The following is a 19,855-nucleotide window of genomic DNA, read 5'->3' as shown; positions in this document are numbered from 1 at the left end:
ACAAATTAAGTTAAACAATTTCAACTTGTTTTTATAAGTAATGTCAACTTATTCACAATTTAAAATCTCAATTTATTTTACCATTGTGGCTTTGGGTTGGGGATAGGATGTCTGAAAGGTAACAGAAAGTTGTTCGAACCCCAAACGACAATGGTAAATTTTTTTAGAAACCAATACATAAAATATCACAAAAAGATGCATGGCATTAAGTGAATGAGAAGGACTGGCGTATATGCATGCAAAATTGGACTTTGTCGTATGTATTGCACAACTTTTCCAAAGGCTTGTTATTTCTATGCAATTCATGAGGAGGTTTATTTTAAAATATCTAAGACCTTTTTATAATAACATTTAGATGTATTGCGTATGGCAGTATTATTAAGGCTTTTTGAAGGAATATCAAAGTGTACAAGAATTAACTTTGTCAGATAATTTAACAAAGTTTAAGATTTTTAATAGCTGTATATATTTAGTTGCACAGCTCCCCAGTAAAATAACTCAACCAGAACAGAGATTTCTAAGGGCCTTGTATTTTCTGAGTCTGTCTGTTACTATAAAACACATCACATACTCTCTTCTTTTTCTTTTATTCTTTCATTACAAAGCTTAAACCCATACAGAGTATGAATTAAATATGTGTGTCTGGCACTTAACAGCGTTAGTCACAGAGTTAGGCAAGTGGATTAGTCATTGAGTTAGAGGATTAGTCATTTTATAGTGTAATATAAACTTATAGGAATTAAATTACATGGCACACCCCCCCAAAAATGCTGGGTTGTTTTTAACCCATACTGGACAGAACAAACTGTTGAATTAAAAATACCCATCCATTGATTAAAACAACCCAGCCATTTTTAGCGTGTAAAGAATGAGAAATTGAATACATTCTTAACTAAAATGTCATCAAACAACAGCTAAAATAAATCAATAAATAAAACACTATACTGTATTTGGCTATTATAATATTCATCTGCCTGGTTTTAGTCTCCTGAAATCTGATTCACACAAGCAGGTTCGAGAGTCCCCCCCTTAAAATCTTACAAAATCTAATAAGCATAACATGTTAGACAAGCATCACCTTGTGTCACACACATTAAATAATTGGCCTTCAGGTAAGAGGACTCACCTGCAGATAATCTCTTCTCCCCGGGGAGCTGTCAAATTAGCAGTCAGCTATTACACAGGCTTAGGTCTTCGGACCCACCGAGAAGAGAGAGGAAAGGGGTCGAAGAGGAGAGAAAGCGAATCTCACGTAACCTCTCGGGGGCCCGAGGCAATGACATGGCTCAGGCTCTGAGGCTAAAACCCAAACCATATGAGCATTAATACGCACCCTGGGGCCTCGCTCAGAGATTACTTTACATAACGACTAATTGGCCTAATTTGTTAAATAAACACTATATTTTCTTTTGAGGCTTAATACAGGACCACTGGACATAGCAGTCAGTCCAAACGGAGACAGAAAATGGTTGTAACACCCACGTCGGATTTCGGTGGTCTGCTAAAGTCATTTCCCTTTAAAATGAACCCAATTTCCTATCCGGGGTAAAACTTATGTGCGTGTTCGGTTCGCCACAGTCATTTATATTGTTTTGAATGTAAAGGACAGTGTGCAAGACCTATTTGACAGTGGTCAGGAATATTTTTTGTGCATTTCACAGTAATTGCTATTGGTTGTTTTGTGAATTGGGTTAAATACGTTTTATTTTTGAAATACACTGTTAGAAAAATGGTCAAAATATGCACCACAGCTGTCACCGGGGCAGTACCATTTAAAATGATATGTATACATTTTGTGCAAATATATGCCTTTACTAAAATCTATCTTTGATGCGTTAGTACCAATATGTACCTCTGAGGTACTATAGGTGCAAAGCTGTACTTTTGAAAGTACCACCTGACAGCTGAAAGTGAAAGGTGTATCACTTTTTTATTATATTTTTTAGACCAGTCACATCAGCATTTACTTCTTATATTTATCCATTTAGCAGACTCTTGATCCAAAACAACTTAAAAATAAGATATATGGGTACAGTTTCCCGGACAGGGATAAGACTAGTCCTATTAAAACAAATTTAAGATCTACCAAATTGAAAACAACTTGCACTGACATATCTTAAAATACATCAGTGCCATTTGTTTTGCCTCAAAATGCACACAAGCAATGTTTTAGTAAGGTATTTTTGTTAAAACTAGTTATATATCCTAATTTAAACAAAGGCCTAGTCCTGGTTTAAACTAATACCTGTCTGGGAAATCACCCATTGTGGTTTCACAGACAAGGCTTTGGTAAAGCCAGGACTACCATATAGTTAAATCAAGATGTTTAAGCATTTATGCCTATATAGGCGTGTATATTGAGACATAACAATGTCACTGGCATATTTTAAGATCTGTACATGCAAGTTATTTTCAGTTGAGACTTAGAGACCACGTGTCTTAGTCTAGGACTAGTCTTAAGCCTCGACTGTGACACCGGGGGCTAAATGCATAAATAAGGTGTGACAAGGTCTTAAAAAGCAGTGCTGAATATCCAGGCCATAAGAGTTCAGTTCTTTTTATAATTTATTATTCCCATTAGAATATCAAGGTATTTTATTCATTGTTAAATGAAAATTCTCAGAATTAAATGTTGATAAAAATAAATACATAAAAAATTACAAAACGTTTTCTAATTTTAATGACAAAAAAAGATAAAAGGACTTTTTCCGTCAGCATTTTGTAAACTGTATTTTCATGAACAAGCCCCTTAAAAAAAGAAAAGAAGCAAGAAGTACTTTATAAACAACTTGACTATTCAAGTAAATTTAATACACCTTTTTAAGCTTTGATTTGTTGACCTGAAAAATAGGTTGAAATTGTTTAACTTAATTTGTTCAGCTAATGTAAGATAAAAATATATGTTGATATGATATATTTTTTACAGTGTTTTGCCACAATAAAAATTAGTTTTTTTATAATTTGCATTGCACCAAGCTGTTATTTCATTGCGTTTGCAACATCCTATAAAGTATAAACCACTCTGATCAAAACAATTTAATTTGTAACTAATTTAATTTTTTTAAACAAAAATGAAATTAAAAGTTACCAATTGAAGTATTTATAAATAATGTAAATAAATTGTCATTCCATCCTATGAATCAGCTTGCATGAAAACTGAAGAAATGTTAATAATATTATTTTGCTGTCGGTAAATAAAAGATCTGCTTTTCATCCAGGCTGTAAACGTAGCTCATTAAATGACTTTTCATGCCTTGCTCAAAATCTTAGACATTTTGTGACAAGCAGAAAGTCCCTTTAAAAAGGTTTTCTGTTTCATTGAGCCTTCTGGGAGAGAAATGTGGTTTTCCATTTGAAAATATGCACGAAAATGAACAGCATCTGTCTCCTCATTTTCATTTTTTAACTATGAATTATTACAGTATGAACTAGACTCCAGTGTATCTATTGTTAGACAGATTTATAGAAATCTGCATGTCACTTTATGCCTGCAACAGACGGTGCAGCGTAACATTTGGATTAGTTATAGTTTTTGTTAGATTTTGAGTTATTGCATGGTAGACAGACTTAATGGCTGAGAGTATCAAACTTTTGTGAGTTTCTTAAGAATGCATTTCAATTAAAATACAATGGAGATCAAACACATCAATGCACAACTTTTATATGTTTGTCATTTAAGTGGACTTATGCTATGTTGTAGGGAGTTGGGCCAACTGGTTTGTTTATGCGCTTTTGAATACATTTGTCTAGACTTCATTTCACATAATAGTCCACTCCAAAGTCAAATTCACTGTCAATTCTGGGTCTTTAAAGACTATGCTGAAAGTGTAGATCATTCTGGGCCACCTTAGTTTATTCACACTTCAGTAAAAACACTGACAGATAGGCACACTTAGAAATCTGAGCAGCAGTCACCCCAAAACCCCAACCCCATCTTCTGTCAAAACACCCATGCAACCCCTCCGGTTCACACTTGCACTCCGCTTGCTTAAGCAACTCATCTCTCAGTGGGGTCATATCTCCCACGTCCAAAATATCATACCCGTTTTCCGGAACTACTTGGCTGGCCTCGAAATTATTGTACCTTGCTTTTCTGGAGGAAGATCGTATGCATGTGGTCAGTAGCGAGGAGCCTGCGACCCAACCTCCATCTCATGTTACGCCCTATATATAACATCCATTCCTCCACCACCTCCGTTTGCCCCCCTCCCTCTCTTGTTCCCTCTCCAACTCCACTTCTTCTCAAGCACAGTATCCATTCGGGGCCCAGACCTCTCCGTCTTTCTTTCTCGCTCTCCCGTCTGTCACCCGAGCTTCCTCTCGCAGGCTGTGTGTGTTTACCCTCTCTCTCCACCTGGCAACGGGGCTGCATGCTCAGGATTACCAGAGGCCTTGTCTTTCATCGCCACCCGCTCCCTCTTCCTCCTGCTGCTGCTGCTGACTCCTGGACTACGGTAGCCACGGGTGCGAGGTGAGAGGAGCTCGCCTTGTGATTTTTGGCTTCCCCCAAAAAACTCACGTGTGCGCTTTGCGTGCACGCGGAGAAGTCTTTTTCGAAGAAAGACCAATAGTTGTGGATAAGGGGAAATGGATCACTCTTTATTTGGATGTCTGCGGAGCCCTCACGCCCCGGCCCAAGCCCTGCACCCGGCGTTCACACAGTCCTCGCTGGCTTTGCACGGTCGCTCGGATCACGTCTCCTACCCTGACCTGCCGGGACCTTCGCCGCCCTGCAGCTACACAGGGGACGAGGCCAGCTTTGGAGGACCACATCATAGAGTTCACCCCGCTCCGCAGCATCCACATCACTCGCAGCATCAACCTACATGGCACGTACCGCAGATGCCGTCGATCGGTGGCGAACGTCACGGCCTTTGTCTGTTGCACGCCGAACCTGCAGCGCCAGAACTGTGTAGCTCTGGGGGAACAGGTTCCCAGGGTTTGTGCGCGGGTAACCCAACGCTAGCTGATAGTGACCCCTCTAGGGTGTCATGTGCGTCAGGCGAATTTGGGAGACAGACCATGTCTAGTGTTGAACCAGAGAGACGGAATAGCAAAGGAAAGAGCGATAGTTCAGGTACGTAACACGGTTTTCCCTCATTCAGTTGGGATCTGTCATTCTGTTATTTGAACAGTTTTGTGTTTATTGACACACCTAATTTAAAGTATATTATATTTATACTTAACCAGGCTAAAATACTTTCACATACAAATTAATATACAAATTATACAAAATAATATACAAATTACAAATCTTCATTACAAATCTTCAAAAATGTAAAAATTTTATTTATTTTAACGGGTTAACTTAATAGTAGGCTAATTAATTATTTCATTACAAATTATGTCAAAAATGTTTACTTTTGTCAATATTTGCTGTATTTTATTTATAGATAATTTATCAATCAAAAATCATCAATTCGATTTTTGTAATCGTTGTGTTTATATATTTTGTGTAGTTATAAATGAAAGTGTAATTTAGTTTGATGCACAATGGAAATATTTAATCAGTTTTGATAGATATTAAGAGAAATTCATTCATATGCCGAATCGAATGTGTAGTTACTTTAGACAATCTGCTTTATTTTCGATATAACATTTTTTATTTATACTTCCTTTAAATTCTGTATTAAAAACAGTTTTTAAATAACAACAAATAGAAAAATTAATTAATTTAAACTAATCAGAAATAGAAATGTCTGTATTAGTTATTAATTTAAAATCCATTTACAAAATTTTTAACAAAGTTTTCTTTGCTTGTCGTAAATGAGATCCTTAGTATTTATCTTCCCAGAATAATACATTACCAAATATCCATCAATAATAAATTATTTTATTTGAAGATCCATAATGATGATAATAATAAAAGGAATATTAGGGTCTGTGTGATTTTTTTACACATTTGACATTTTACACACTGTAAAAAATGCGCAAAAACTTTTAAGTGCACTGTAAAAAATACTTTGCTGCCTTAACATTTTTTGTTGAATCAACTCAGATTTACAAGTCATTTAAACTTACTATTATTTATCTTGACTAGAGATAAGTTGTTATAACTACAGATGAGTTGTTATAACTTATAAAATTAAGTTGACTTTTCTCAACTATATTTTATAAGTTGTGACAACTCATCTCTGTTGACATGACTTGTAAATCTGAGTTGATTTAACAACAAAATTTAAGGCAGCAAAGTATTTTTTACAGTGTATAATCAACTTGGATTTACAAGTCATTTGACTTTGGATTTTTTATCTTGACTAGTTGCTGTAACTTATAAAATAAAGTTCAATTAGCCTAACTTATCTCAACTTTATTTATTTTTTCAAATTACAGCAACTCACTGTAAAAAAAAATTCAGCACGAAGTAAAACAATTTCATTTTGCAAGTCAATTCAACCTATTTTAAGTTTTTGCTTTATAAAGTTGACATAACTTATAAATTCAAGTTGAAATTGTTTAACTTCATTTTTTAAGTTAAAGAACAAGAAAAATGTTTTTACAGTGTAGTCAAGATATGCAATTGTATATGAAGAAAAAAAGTTGGAATGACTTGTATATCCAAGTTGATTGTATTTAAAAATTTAAGGGCAAATTATTTTTCACACTGCGCACACACTTGGTTTTAATCAATCCATGATCCACGCACAGACTGAGACACAAACTCAATCTCTAGACTAAATTCAATGAAAATGGGCAAAAACAACATCATTTAATTATATTACATTTTGTCTGAATTAAATAAAAGGAAACATGTTGAAAAGAGTCCTGAACATGCAGTTGAGAGTACAGTAATGATGTGTGGCTGCTCTATGTCTTTCTCTCATCAGTCTCACTGGTGTAAGTCACTGTGACATTTACCCTCAGGTCTTTAATAGCCCACAGGTGAAGTCTGCTGTTAAACGCTCGCACTGCCCACAGCTGTGCTTTTGATACCCCGCAAACACAGTCGTGCCATTTATGGCTAGAGAAAAACTGTTAGAGCCGCAGATGGAGACTTTCATAGAAAATCTGCTCCTCAAATTTCAAGAACAATAGAAATGTCACACCTGGTAAATGAAGTTGTGTGACATTGAACTACAGTCTTTTATAACAGATGTATAGAAAAATAGTTACATAGTTGTTTTGCTGATTGTACAAAGGCGTCCAACGATGCAGCTAAATTAGAAATAAGTCATAGAAATGATCCCAAGCTTTACTTTTATATAAAATTTAGGTACAGACCTATATATACATTTGATACCATTATGTACCTCTGAACTTTTTTGGTGCACACATGTGTACTTTTTGAAAGGGTGCAGCGCTCAGTGACAGCTATATGGACCATATTTTGACATTTTTCTGGACAGTGTAAAGTACGCTTTATTTAAATAACAATCTTGACTCACTTTTACGGTAGATCAACCACTCTTGTTTAAAAAACTGCAACTTAAAGATCTCATGCATGGACCTAAAGCTGAAGCTGTTCATCCAGGTGCCTGTAATTTATGGCATGATAGCAGATTGATGGATATAGCCAACGCTGGTAGAAATTTCCAGAAGTCTCCTGTTGGCACTCAGCGGTGCCTTTATACCAAATCTAATTTTATTCTTCACTCTGTTGGCAGTTATTAAAGGCAGCATGGTTTCCATTTGGAGCAAAGTCATGTGTCGAAATATTGCAGTGACAAGCAGTTCAGATTATAGATTATTCAGTAAAGTGATGTTGAAGATAAAATATGAGCTTGAAGACTCATAATTTTGTGTATTGTAAAAACCTTGGATCTTGAAATGAGTTATATTTCTATCCTGCTTTCATTCGAGATGAAATTTTAGCATTTACAGTAAATCACACACTCGTCCCTGAATGGGAAGCTGAAAGAACTTAATTCAAACTTTTGACTTTTTCTTTCTTTTTAAATGAATTTCGACTAATATCATAAACACTAAAACTCAAAGTTTGCATCACACCAAAGTGTTAATTTATAAATGCACAACAAATATCTTTTTGGTCATATGTATTTTAAATTAATTTGTGCAATTTATTTAAATTTAAAATTAATTAATTTATTAAATCAAATGATTTTAAAGAAATATAAAGAAAGGCATAATTAATTTTATATTGTTTATTTTTAACATGTCAAGCACCCCTCTTTACAGATTCATGTTATCTCAATGGTAAAGAGACATATAACACATTTGAACTTTATATATAACTAGATCCTTGTACCGTCTGATAAGTGTTAACCCGGCACACATACAGTTAAAGTTCATAATTTTTTTGGATCAACCAGTAATCTTTTTTGGATAGCTTTATATAGTCTGTGAACAGAACATTGTGTGGAAAACTGATCTGATTTTTGGAGGGTGTGAAAGAAAGCCTGTTGTTTCAGGCACATGTTTCTTTCCCTGGCCCGTCTCCGCCTATTCAAAACACCAGGTCCATATCGCCATAATAAACGGTGATTGGCAGTCCAAATTGTTCCGCTTTCATTTTTATTTTTGCTCGTTTATTTTATTTCCGAGTCCTGCAGTTTATCACACCATCTTATTTTTTCGCCCTCTTTTTCTACCTCCTCACATTTTTTTTGCAGCGGCTGGAGAGTGATCTGTTTTTCATTTCAGATTCGCAGGATGGGAGCTACAAGTCAGACGTGAGCAGTAAACCCAGGAAGGAGCGTACGGCGTTCACCAAAGAACAGATTCGAGAACTGGAATCCGAGTTCGCCCACCACAACTATCTGACACGGCTCAGACGCTACGAAATCGCTGTCAACCTTGACCTCACGGAGAGACAAGTATGTTGATGCTTGGCCGGTTTTCATGTGTTAATGGGTAACGTTGTCACTTTTATTGGCTTTGAAAACACATTCATTTGCCTGATGGGTAGACAAACCCCTTGCATACAGTATAAGCTGACTTTCCACACAGCGGTGAACTAAGGTAGCCTCTTTGGGCCTGAGTGGTGGGGTAGTGCCGGCCCATTAATAAAAAATTGTCATAGCCCTGTGACTTTAAGCATCAGCCCTGTCTTTGCACAAACCCTTGACGTCTGATTAAATGACTACATTTCTACAGGTATAAAACCTGTCATTGGGACAGTACCCTTTAAAAAGGTCATAATATGTACATTTACGATATGTACATTTGGTACCAATATGTACCTTTGATGTACTAATATGAACTAAATATGATAGCTTTTGTGCATTCTAAAAATGTACAATTGCTTCAATTCTCAAATCAAAGTTTTTTTTTACTCAGTACAGTATAATTGACTTATATTATAAATCTCTATATTTCAAGTTCCATTGTTAACAATGATGAAAAAAAATATATATATATATATATATATATATATATATATATATATATATATATATATATATATATATATATATATATATATGAAGAGTTTGGTTCCAAAACGCAATAAATCCATTTTGACAAATTTTGGTAAAAACGTGTTTTCTATACCAAGAAAGTGACAAGATGAAAACAACTATTTTCTGTTACAAACTTTCACACAGCATCTTTAGGTTATAAAAACATAAAAAATTCAAATCCATAAGTTGATTTTCAAAGATTTATTATAAAAACTGATTATTTTTTCCACAAAATGCAATAAATCCATGACAAGTTTTTATTCAAAATGCTATAAATCTATTGAATCAATAGCCTATATAAATGTGCATTCATCTTTGCCATGTTATATTCATTTAGTTGACTAGTTGTACACACTAATTAAAAATATAAACATTAATGTTATTAATCAAAACACTTACTTTGTCATATTAAGAACCCTGTGATTGCGGTTACTTGACGTCTTCGCTTAACGTCTTTCACAGAGATCAGCTGTAAAATGTTTTTAGTCTTGCTCGATTTTCGTTGACTTTGAGTAAAATTATGGAAAGTTTTTCATAAGATCCTCTGGGGTCAATGTGTTAGCATGAGAAGCTTGCTGTCGGGAGAACAAGCACCCGCCTCCCGAGTGCCTCTCAGGGAAATTATTAGATGTTGATGGCTTACGTTCTTTCCCATCACAGAAAACCATCACAGGTTTATCAATGCAATTAAAGTATTATTTTGTTTTGTTTGTTGATCACAAAGTACAAAGTAGATGAGGAAACTAGGACTCCATGTACTCAGCGCGCCGCCATGTTTGTTTACATTGCGTGAATGGTGCGCTGTGGGATTTATTGCGTTCTGTAAAAAAGGGGGAGTGGCGTTTATAGCATTTTGGGAAAAAAGGGAGAAAAGATGACAGAATAACACGGCGGATATTGGATTTTGCGTAAAATTAAGAATTTACTTTTAACTACTGACCTGATATAATGCTGATTTTGGCAGTAACTCATTTTTTTCAAAAATGGCGTTTATTGCGTTTTGGAACCAAACTCTTCATATATATATATATATATCAACTAAAACCTACAGTTCCCTATCATTTTAAAAACCCTTCAGACTTTATTTTTACTATTGCAGTAAATTCTCTCTTTAATTCGTTATAAATCCAGACACTGATTGTAATACTTAAAGTGGTCTGCATATCTCACACCCATTCATGGGATTGTTTCAGTGTTAGTGTCTTGACCTGAATAAAATTCCTGTAAGTAACTCATCTAGGATTTGAATCCTTTTGTTTGAATCCATTTTCCCTTCCTCGCTCATAACTGCTTCCTAATGACTCTCAGCACAGAGATCCAATAAATCTTTGGACGTGGGTTGATCTCGGATCTAAAACAGCAAATTCTGAACATCTGCCTTTACTGTTTTTCCAAAGCTGTTTGTAATTATGCTACACGTAATTTTTAGGAGAATCCATGTACATGCCACTTGAAAAATGTAGCCTTTTCAGAAACTATAAGATGCTTATCAATCTTTTTAAAAAAATAATAATGTAGTGGCTACAGAGCATCAGCTACACATATTTACATACATTAAATTATATTATACCACAGGGCTGTTGAATGCTTTATTCTGATTGGTTGAGAAATGTTTCACGGGTGTATTTTTCTGTAAATCGCACACCTGACCTGTCAAATGTCTTAAAATAACCACCAGAGCAATATTTGTGGTAACCGTGGTATAAGAGAAATAATTGACTCAGATCTTTTAAATTACTCTGCTTAGCGTCATGCTGCCACCTTGGGTGTGCATTATTTCGAAAAATTCAAAGGCCCGTTGCCAATTATTCCATATATGTTTATAGTACTCTAGACCAGTGGTTCTCAAACTGGGGTCCGGGGCCCCCAGGGGGGCTGCGAGATGGTGCCAGGGGGCCCCAGTTTTATGACATTTTATAAAATACATTCATTTATCATGAATTCTGTGTAATTAAACCTAATAAAAATAAGGCTACTAACCAACAGCACTGTTTTGTATAACTTAACTCATTCACCGCCAGCCTTTTTGAGAAAAGTTGCCCACCGGCATTTTTGTGATTTTAACAAAAGTTTCACAAAATTCCTTGCAGGAAAAATTATCTTCTATAAACATACAAATTATATCAAATTAAAGAACACACCCTCTGCTTTCAAACAAACAATAAACAAATAAACAAACAAACAAACAAAATGGGGAAAAAAACGTTTCATTATATATTTACTTTTTCCACTTAATTTAACCACTGAAATATGGATATTTCTCTTCAAAAATACAACATTTTGAGCAAAAAGCTTAAAAAAATTGCGTTTTTGTAAAGGAATTTATGTTAGAGATCAGACTCAGAATGACTATCAAACATAAAGGCAGTTAAAATAACCATTAAATCTTTTTAACTTCCGTTTTTGATAAATTCGGTTTGGCGCCATCCAGTGGATAAAATTACACTTTCACTTTGAAATTCGTCCAGAAAGGCATATTTATTAGTTAAATATTAACTCATAATTGACAAGATAACTCGTCAATGGCGGTGAATGAGTTAATATGTTTTGTTTAATTAAAAAATACATTTTAGGACAGTTTTTGTCATATATTTTCTTTGGGGGGGGGGGGCGCAAACGAATGCACCGTACACAAGGGTGGCCGCACGTGGAAAAAGTTTGAAAACCACTGCTCTAGACTACTAGATCCAGTTTCAAAAAGTTTTGTGAAAACATGTTTAGAATGAGTTTTGTGCAGTTATATCAGTGACTTAAAAATGTTGCTTTTTAGAAAACCATGCATAAACATTTTTCTCTCAAAAATACAAACATGTACATACATGTAGCTCACACAATATTGTAGCCCAGTTTGTGCTGAAGACAGTGTTATGAGACTTTTGCGCAACTTTTTAAGCAACTGAAAAAGCACACGTCAGTGCAGGTCAAAACGTCCTCAGGGCCCTAAAAACCCCTTAGACCCCAGAGGGTTAAATAAATTACTAAATCAAACAATAATCTTTTTTGGGGTGGGGGTATTTCAACACAAACCTGTCTAATTCACTAAACACCCGCATTCAAGTTAACCAAGTGCTATTTATGAATAGCATCTAGCATGTTTTCTATTGATCATGGAGTCGTTCATTAATCCATGGTTAATTAAATAATAAAAGAGAACATTATAGTAAGCATAAATGAGACACAAATGAGTCATTTATCACAAAAGGTTATACTAGCTGGGTTTTCATCAGACTGCATTTTTGCACATTTTAAAGGGGTCATATTATGAGATTTTTTTTAAATATGTAAAATAAATCTTTGGTGTCCCCAGAGTGCGTATGTGAAGTATTAGTTCAAAATACCCCACAGATAATTAATTATAACATGTTAAAATTGCTAATTTGTAGGCCTGAGCAAAAGCGTGTCGTTTTTGAGTGTGTCCTTTAAAATGCAAATGAGCGGATGAAATGCAAACACTGATCACCATGATGGTGGTTTGTTGTAATTGAAACTCAATTATGCTGTCAAGTATTTTTTCTTTCTCTCTTTCTCTCTGCACTAAATGGCAGTGCTGTGGTTGGATAGTGCAGATAAAGGGGGCGGTATTATTGTAATTTGCCTTGCTACCTACCTCACAAAACAGGTGGATCTTTCTCACATTTTCTAGGTTGATAGAAGCACTGGGGACCCATTTATAGCACTTTAACATGGAAAAAGTCAGATTTTCATGCTATGACCCCTTTAAAGTCTCACATAAGAAACAAATAATGAAAACGCCAAATTTTGAAATAAAAATAATTTAATTCCCCAAAAAAACTTTTGTACGCACGCTTGAAGTGGTTCTTGAAAAAGAGTAAATGCGAATAATGGGAGATGGAAACACATTTGCCAAATAAATTCTGACGTAGCGAAAAAGCAAATCCACGTGACTGATCATCTAGCTGTATCAGCTGATGTTGTCTTTTCCATATATGAGAGTCGACGTCGTCGGAATACCCTTGCTGCTTGGACTGCATTTCTTTTTCTGTGCACAGCATTCAGTTTGGCAATTACAATTCGCATTTCTTTGTTTTTTAATTATTCGCTTCACATTTGGATGGAAACCCAGCTACCGTCAAACAAATGGGTCCCTAGCTGACACTGGGACAGTAAAAAGTGCATATTAGTACCTCAGAGGTTAATATTGGTACCTTTTAACCTCCTAAGACCTGGATGTCCACATAAGTGGACATATTTTTTTGTTGTTTGCACCATAATACTTAATTCTGTGTAACTGGAACCTGTTGCACACAAATGTGGAAAATTAAACTGCTTCATGTTCAATGAAAAAGATTTGGTTATTATATTTATTGGTTCTACCTAAACCCAAAATAGCTGAAAGAAATCTAAAAAAAAAAAAAAAAAACAAAGCTTGGGTCTTAGAAAGTTAAAGGGTATGGTACCAGTGACAGCTTGGAACCATTTGTTAACCATTTTTTTTCTGCAGTGTAATCAATAATGCTTAAAGAGATCATATACGAAGATAGTTTGTCATAATTTGTGTAATTTGGGTTATTATTTACTCATGTGGAAAATATGTTCTTCGAAAAGGTTTAATAAATATCTAAATTATTTTGTGACCGTTTTTATGTTATTTAAGAAAACATATTTTGCAGATTTTAAAAAGTTTAAAAAAAAGTTCTCAGTCTGCACACTGGCCATTTTTTCCCCATGTAATGTAATCTGCAATACCTGCGCTGAACTTCCCAAAATAACCATCTCAGACAGAAATAGTGGCCCTATCAAGTCTGGTTATGGGTGGTGAGGGGGTTCAGTCTGCCGCCACTCGGTCCAGATCCGATCGACCCGTTTTAGGCAGCAGCCTGATCATCGCAGTAGAGACGCAAATACGGAGCTAAGTGTCGAGTCAGGGACCGGAGGCCAACGGGCAGCCAGGAGTTTTGAATCAGCACATAACTGACCAGGTGAAAATAGCCTATAGAGAGCCAATCATATCACTGTTATACCAAACTTCCCACGCTCCGAATGAAAAACACCCTGAGTGCGTATATCCACTGTGGCTTTTTGAATGTTTAAAGAGACGAATGATCCTTCAGGCTCTTTAACTGTACCTGCAGTGCACATGAAATAAGGTGTTTTGCTAAGTTTATGTACAGTACAGTGCATGTGTCCGACTGAGAGCAGTGTTGGCAGCATTTTTGAAAAAATCCTCCAAGCACAAAGTTTGCTATACAGAAGACATAATTCAGATTGGGGGTCTGCATGTACGTGCCAGATCAACTCTTTCTCGAGAGTACCATAACACACGTTCCCACAAAGTGGGGTTGGGTTTCCCCGATGCAAATCTGGGACGTCTGTGTTGCCAGGAGACCGAGAAAGACCCGTAAACATTTTGTGTACTGTAGTTGGCTACTTTATGCTATTAATGGTTTTGCCAAAATGTTGTCTCCTAACACTGATTTACTTATTGTCTTTTGCAATGATATGTGCAAAATCATTTATTCACTATTATTTTTTAACTATACTTAAAGGTATTGCGGAGGATTTTCTTTTTCCGGGTGGATCATCAAGACTATTGGTCCTCCTAGTTGTCAATCAGGAGTGTTGCGCAACTGCATTTAAAAAAGTGGAGAAGGCGGTTCTTTTCTAAATTTCGAGAAAATCCTCCGCTATACCTTTAATATAAGTTACAATATATAAGAGATAATTGATGACGGGCCTTTGAAGAGAGAGAGAGAGAGAGATAGAGAGACATGCACTTGTCATTACAGTAATAGGAACAATGTGAACAAGTTGGCCTATATTTATATATTTTTTTCTTCAGTATTTATGTATAATTTGTTCTAGTTTATATAATCAAGAATGAAGCAAAAACAGAACTGAACAAGGAGGGCAATCAGTGTTTATTTAATGTGTTCATTTTCTTTTCTTTTAAATGATTTTATTAATTCTTCTCAATGTATTTCTTTCACTACCACACATATATTTATGCTTTATTTGTTGAAATTAAATAAGTCCAAATTTGGCATAATGATATGAAGCTGTAATGCAACTGTCAACAGACCTGGAACTACTTCATAGATGTGCGTTTACTGAAAATAATGCACACCCTTAAAGTTTTGTCAACCACTCAGAATGAAGCATTTAATGGCCTTGTGGTAACAATATATTTTATTACATGGCTCACTGGCATATTTACAATTATAGTATAATGTAGTCTTAATTTTTTTTTTTACAATAAATACAAAACTGTTCATTAGATGTTACCTTTACCTCTCCTTTCATGTCTCCTGTATCAATCTATGGCCTATATACATTTGATATCATTATAACGTCATTGCAATATTTTAAGTTACATTAGCATTTACTGTACAGTATTTATTATTTATTTTTGTTTTGTTATTGGTTAAGCAGCATAAAAGGTACAGTTAGCCAAAATATTTTTTTGGGGGATTATGCATAACCATGTCTGGGTTTATTTAAGGATAATAAATCCACATAAATATACATGAACCTTACACATCATCCTTACACTGTAAGAAAAAAAAAGGTTCCTATAGCTGTCACTGGGCAGTACCCATTAAAAGGTCCTACTATATATAGGGACAATTTAGGTACACATATATTTAAATATGGTACCAATATGTACCACCACAGTTTTCAATATTTTATGTTCTTATACCTCAACTTAGATTAATTAATACATACCTGTCTTTATTCAATGCGTGCACTTATAATCTTTGTACAGCACCTCGTGAATGTGTTAGCATTTAGCCCCATTCATTCCTATGGCTCCAAACCATTTTGTGCCACCATACTTATTCGTGTAACTCCTCATGTAACAGTCTTTAAATACGGAAAACATGGAAGTGTTTGGTGGCTTCTAAATTCATCCCTGTTTGGATCCTATGGAATGAATGGGGCTAGGCTAAATGCTAACACATTCACGATGCGCTGTACAAAGATCAAGTGCACACATTAAATAAAGATAGGTATGTATTCATTTGTCTAAGTTGAAGTAAGAAAATAGTAAAATATAAAAAACTGTGGTGTTTTCCTTTAAGGTACTAACATGCACTCTTTGGTACCAGTATGTATCTAAGATGTGCTAATATGAACTCTTTAGGTGACAGCTAGGGACCATTTTGTCTGACAGTGTACCTTTATTTACATTTGTACATTTAAAAGTACATTACAAGGTAAACAGTTTACTTACTTACTTACTTACTTACTTTATACTTTATTGTCCCCAAAGGGGAATTTTGTTTTGGACTCTGTCCATTCCGTAACTTTACAAGAACAATACAGAAGACATTTTTACACACACAAATACACGAGTGATACATTGCACTATCCATAAGTCCTTTAAAATACACAATTGGCACACTGCACACTCCATAGTACCTCTAAAATCCACACTAATATATTGCATTAAACTAATAAGTTACACACTTTAAAAACAAGATAAAAAAACATCAGTATTTGTGAACCCACCACCTGACACAGCACTGTATCATCTAAGGAACAGGAACTTAAATAATTTGACATGAACATTATTTGTCTTGTGTAGGTAAAGGTGTGGTTCCAGAACAGAAGAATGAAATGGAAACGTGTGAAGGGTGGACAGCAAGGTGCCGCTGCACGGGAGAAAGAACTCGTGAATGTAAAGAAAGGAACTCTCTTACCCTCAGAGTTTTCACCTTTAGTGGGGCTTCACCATCCCCTCGGCTCTCCAAGCAATGAGGAAGACAGTCATGAAAGTGACCAGAGCTCTGAGCATGCACATTTATGATGCCCGGGGTCCACACACTCATAGCCTGCCAATTTCCTCAGGAATCAACAATGTCGGCACTCAAAAACCCATTAATAACTTGTACCAGGCCGTGTTTTGTTATTGTGCTATTTTATGCGGAGTGGTTAGGGTTTGTTCCCGGTCTGTGTAACAGATGCTGGAGGGTTGCGGACCCGAGCTGAGACCTAAGAAAAGGGATTTAAAGGCGGTCGCACTTTTTAATTTTCCGAAAACTGGAGGGTTAAATGGAAACTATGCATTTTGCTCACGTGTGACTTTAATTTTGAAACTTGTAAATAAATGTAAGTTTGAATGTTTTACACATTCCACATGAGTGCCTTAAAGAGGATTTTTGCACTGTTTTAATTTTTGGCATAACTGATTTCTACTGTATTTATACAGATCACTGATTACCGAGCACAAATACATCATCTGTAATAGCACAGACAATGTATTTAGTGTTCATTTATTTAAAAGAAAAAAACCAAACAACCACAATTAATGACAAATTGTAGCACACTTGTTTACTTGAAGGGATAGTTCACCCGAAAATAATAATTCTGTCATCATTTACTCAACTTCCATTTTTTGCAAACGTGTATATATTTCTTGTCTTGCTTAACACAAAGAAAGATATTTTGAGCAATTTTTGTAACCAAACTGTTTTGGAGCACCATTGACTTCCATAGTATTTTTCCAACTAAGTCAACGGTGCCTTTTGCTTGATAACAAATATATTGCTTTGTGTTCAGCAGAACCAATAAATTTTTACAGGTTTGTAACAAGTTAAAGGTGAGTAAATAATGACAGAATTTTCAGTTTTGGGTGAACTTTACCTTTAATTTCAAACAAAAGTTTTTTTGTAGATAGTGACAAACATCGTTTTTGTACATTTTTACAACATGCTGTTTATTTGCTCTGAACAGATATTTCTTTAAGCCAAACAAATGGGTTGAAATATTGTATGTAAGGTTTTGATAAACATTTTAATTGCAGGGGGAGATACAATGCCTTATATTGATGTCATTTTTCATTTGCCATGTTTAATGTGTACCAAAGGACTGCAAATAATTGTATGAATGATCACTGAGGAGTTTAGAGTAGTAAAAGCGCTCTTTATATCTGTTCATATGTAATTACTCAGGTATTACATTGTAATACTATAGTAATTGCGAAGTAATGGCCTATTTGTGACCCTGGACCACAAAACCAGTCATAGGGTAAATTTTTTGAAATTGAGATTTATACATCATCTGAAAGTTGAATAAATAAGCTTTCCAATGATGTATGAGTTATGAGATATCTGAAGATCTGGAATCTTTTTTATATATTTATTTACAGTAGGAAATATACAAAATATATTCATGGAACATGATCTTAATATCCTAATGATTTTTGGCATGAAAGAGAAATGTATAATTTTGACAGCCCAGTCTCACGAAATTACGGAGCCCCTAAGGGGACATGGAGCAAAAAAATTATAAAGTTTAATTTCGCGTGCGCACGTGAAACTATCACGTGGTCACGTGAAACTATCGCGTGCTCACGTGAAACTATCGCATGCTCACGTAAAACTTTCATGTGCGCACGCAAAACTACCGCGTTTAGTTTCGTGTGCTCACGTGAAACTTTCGCGTGCTTAAGTGAAACTTTCGCGTGCTGACGTGAAACTTTCACGTGAGCGTGCGTGCGATGGTTTCACGTGCGTGCGCGATAGTTTCACGTGAGCACGCGAAACGAAACTTTAAAAAAAAATTGGCACATCAAGGTTTTGCGTGGGCACATGAAACTAAACTTTTTACTCCAATGTCACCTTAGGGGCTCGGTACAAAATTACGTACCTATAGTCAAGTAATTTTTTGTTCTTTATTGTGATATTGTCCAAAAATTTCCACATTTGTTGTGATCGTGTCACAAATTTCTGTTTATGTGTCATTGTCATGTATTGGTTACTCAACTGTTTTGTCCTATTTTCTTAAGCCAAGCAACATATAAAAAGTAAATCAGAAAAAATAGTATAAACCAATTTATAAAGTGACATTCTAATGCAAACACCAAATCTAACCCTAAACTGAAGCGACAATGGTTTAGAAATGGGAGAGAGCAGTTGAGTGGGTAGTGCATGACAATGACACATAAACAGAAATTCCTGATACGATCACGAATAAATGCGGAAATTTGTTACAGTATCATAAAAAAGAATAAAAAATGACATGACTATAGGTACATAATTTCGTGAGACTGGGTATAATTTTGACCCATACAATGTACTGTTGGCTATTGCTACAAATATACATGTGCGCCTTATGACTATTTTGTGGTCCAGGGTCACATTTATGAGTGCAACACGGCAGACTTTATTTCTATATGACATTTTGATCTGTTTACTTCAGTTTATGGTATAGTTCATATTCTTTTTACCTTGTAAATAAATGTTCGATATTGCAGTTCTAAATTTTCATGACAAACTTGCTTAATAAATTGCACAACAAGATTATATTTCACAAAGCGTTCATTTGAAAGCCTTTTAAATGGAAATGTTACCGAACACTGAAGAGGATTATGTGATGTAAATGTTATGGAAAGCCAGGGTTAAAAAAACTGAATATTATGGTTTGGCATTTCAGTGTAGATGTGAGTGAGCATTTTAATTTCTGGAGTGGCACTTTGTCGAGTCAGCCAACTTCTCGAACGTCTTAGCTTATAGCGGAGCAGTCGGTGATTCGAT

General features: G+C 35.2%; 1 protein-coding gene across 1 annotated transcript; it reads left to right on the top strand.

Moving 5' to 3' along the window:
- The first annotated feature begins 4,438 nt into the window (after window positions 1–4,438).
- meox2b (mesenchyme homeobox 2b) lies at window positions 4,439–19,621 on the top strand. Its single transcript, XM_055220562.2, has 3 exons — window positions 4,439–5,077; window positions 8,602–8,774; window positions 16,906–19,621. The coding sequence occupies exons 1-3, from the start codon at window positions 4,588–4,590 to the stop codon at window positions 17,125–17,127; spliced, it is 885 nt and encodes a 294-aa protein (XP_055076537.1). The 5' UTR covers window positions 4,439–4,587; the 3' UTR covers window positions 17,128–19,621.
- The last annotated feature ends 234 nt before the right edge of the window (window positions 19,622–19,855 follow it).

The sequence above is a fragment of the Misgurnus anguillicaudatus genome, chromosome 20 (genome assembly GCF_027580225.2).
Source record: "Misgurnus anguillicaudatus chromosome 20, ASM2758022v2, whole genome shotgun sequence".
NCBI classification, from domain to species: domain Eukaryota; kingdom Metazoa; phylum Chordata; class Actinopteri; order Cypriniformes; family Cobitidae; genus Misgurnus; species Misgurnus anguillicaudatus.
The sequence above is the reverse complement of the archived record's forward strand: the minus strand, read 5'-3'. Positions and strand labels throughout refer to the sequence as shown.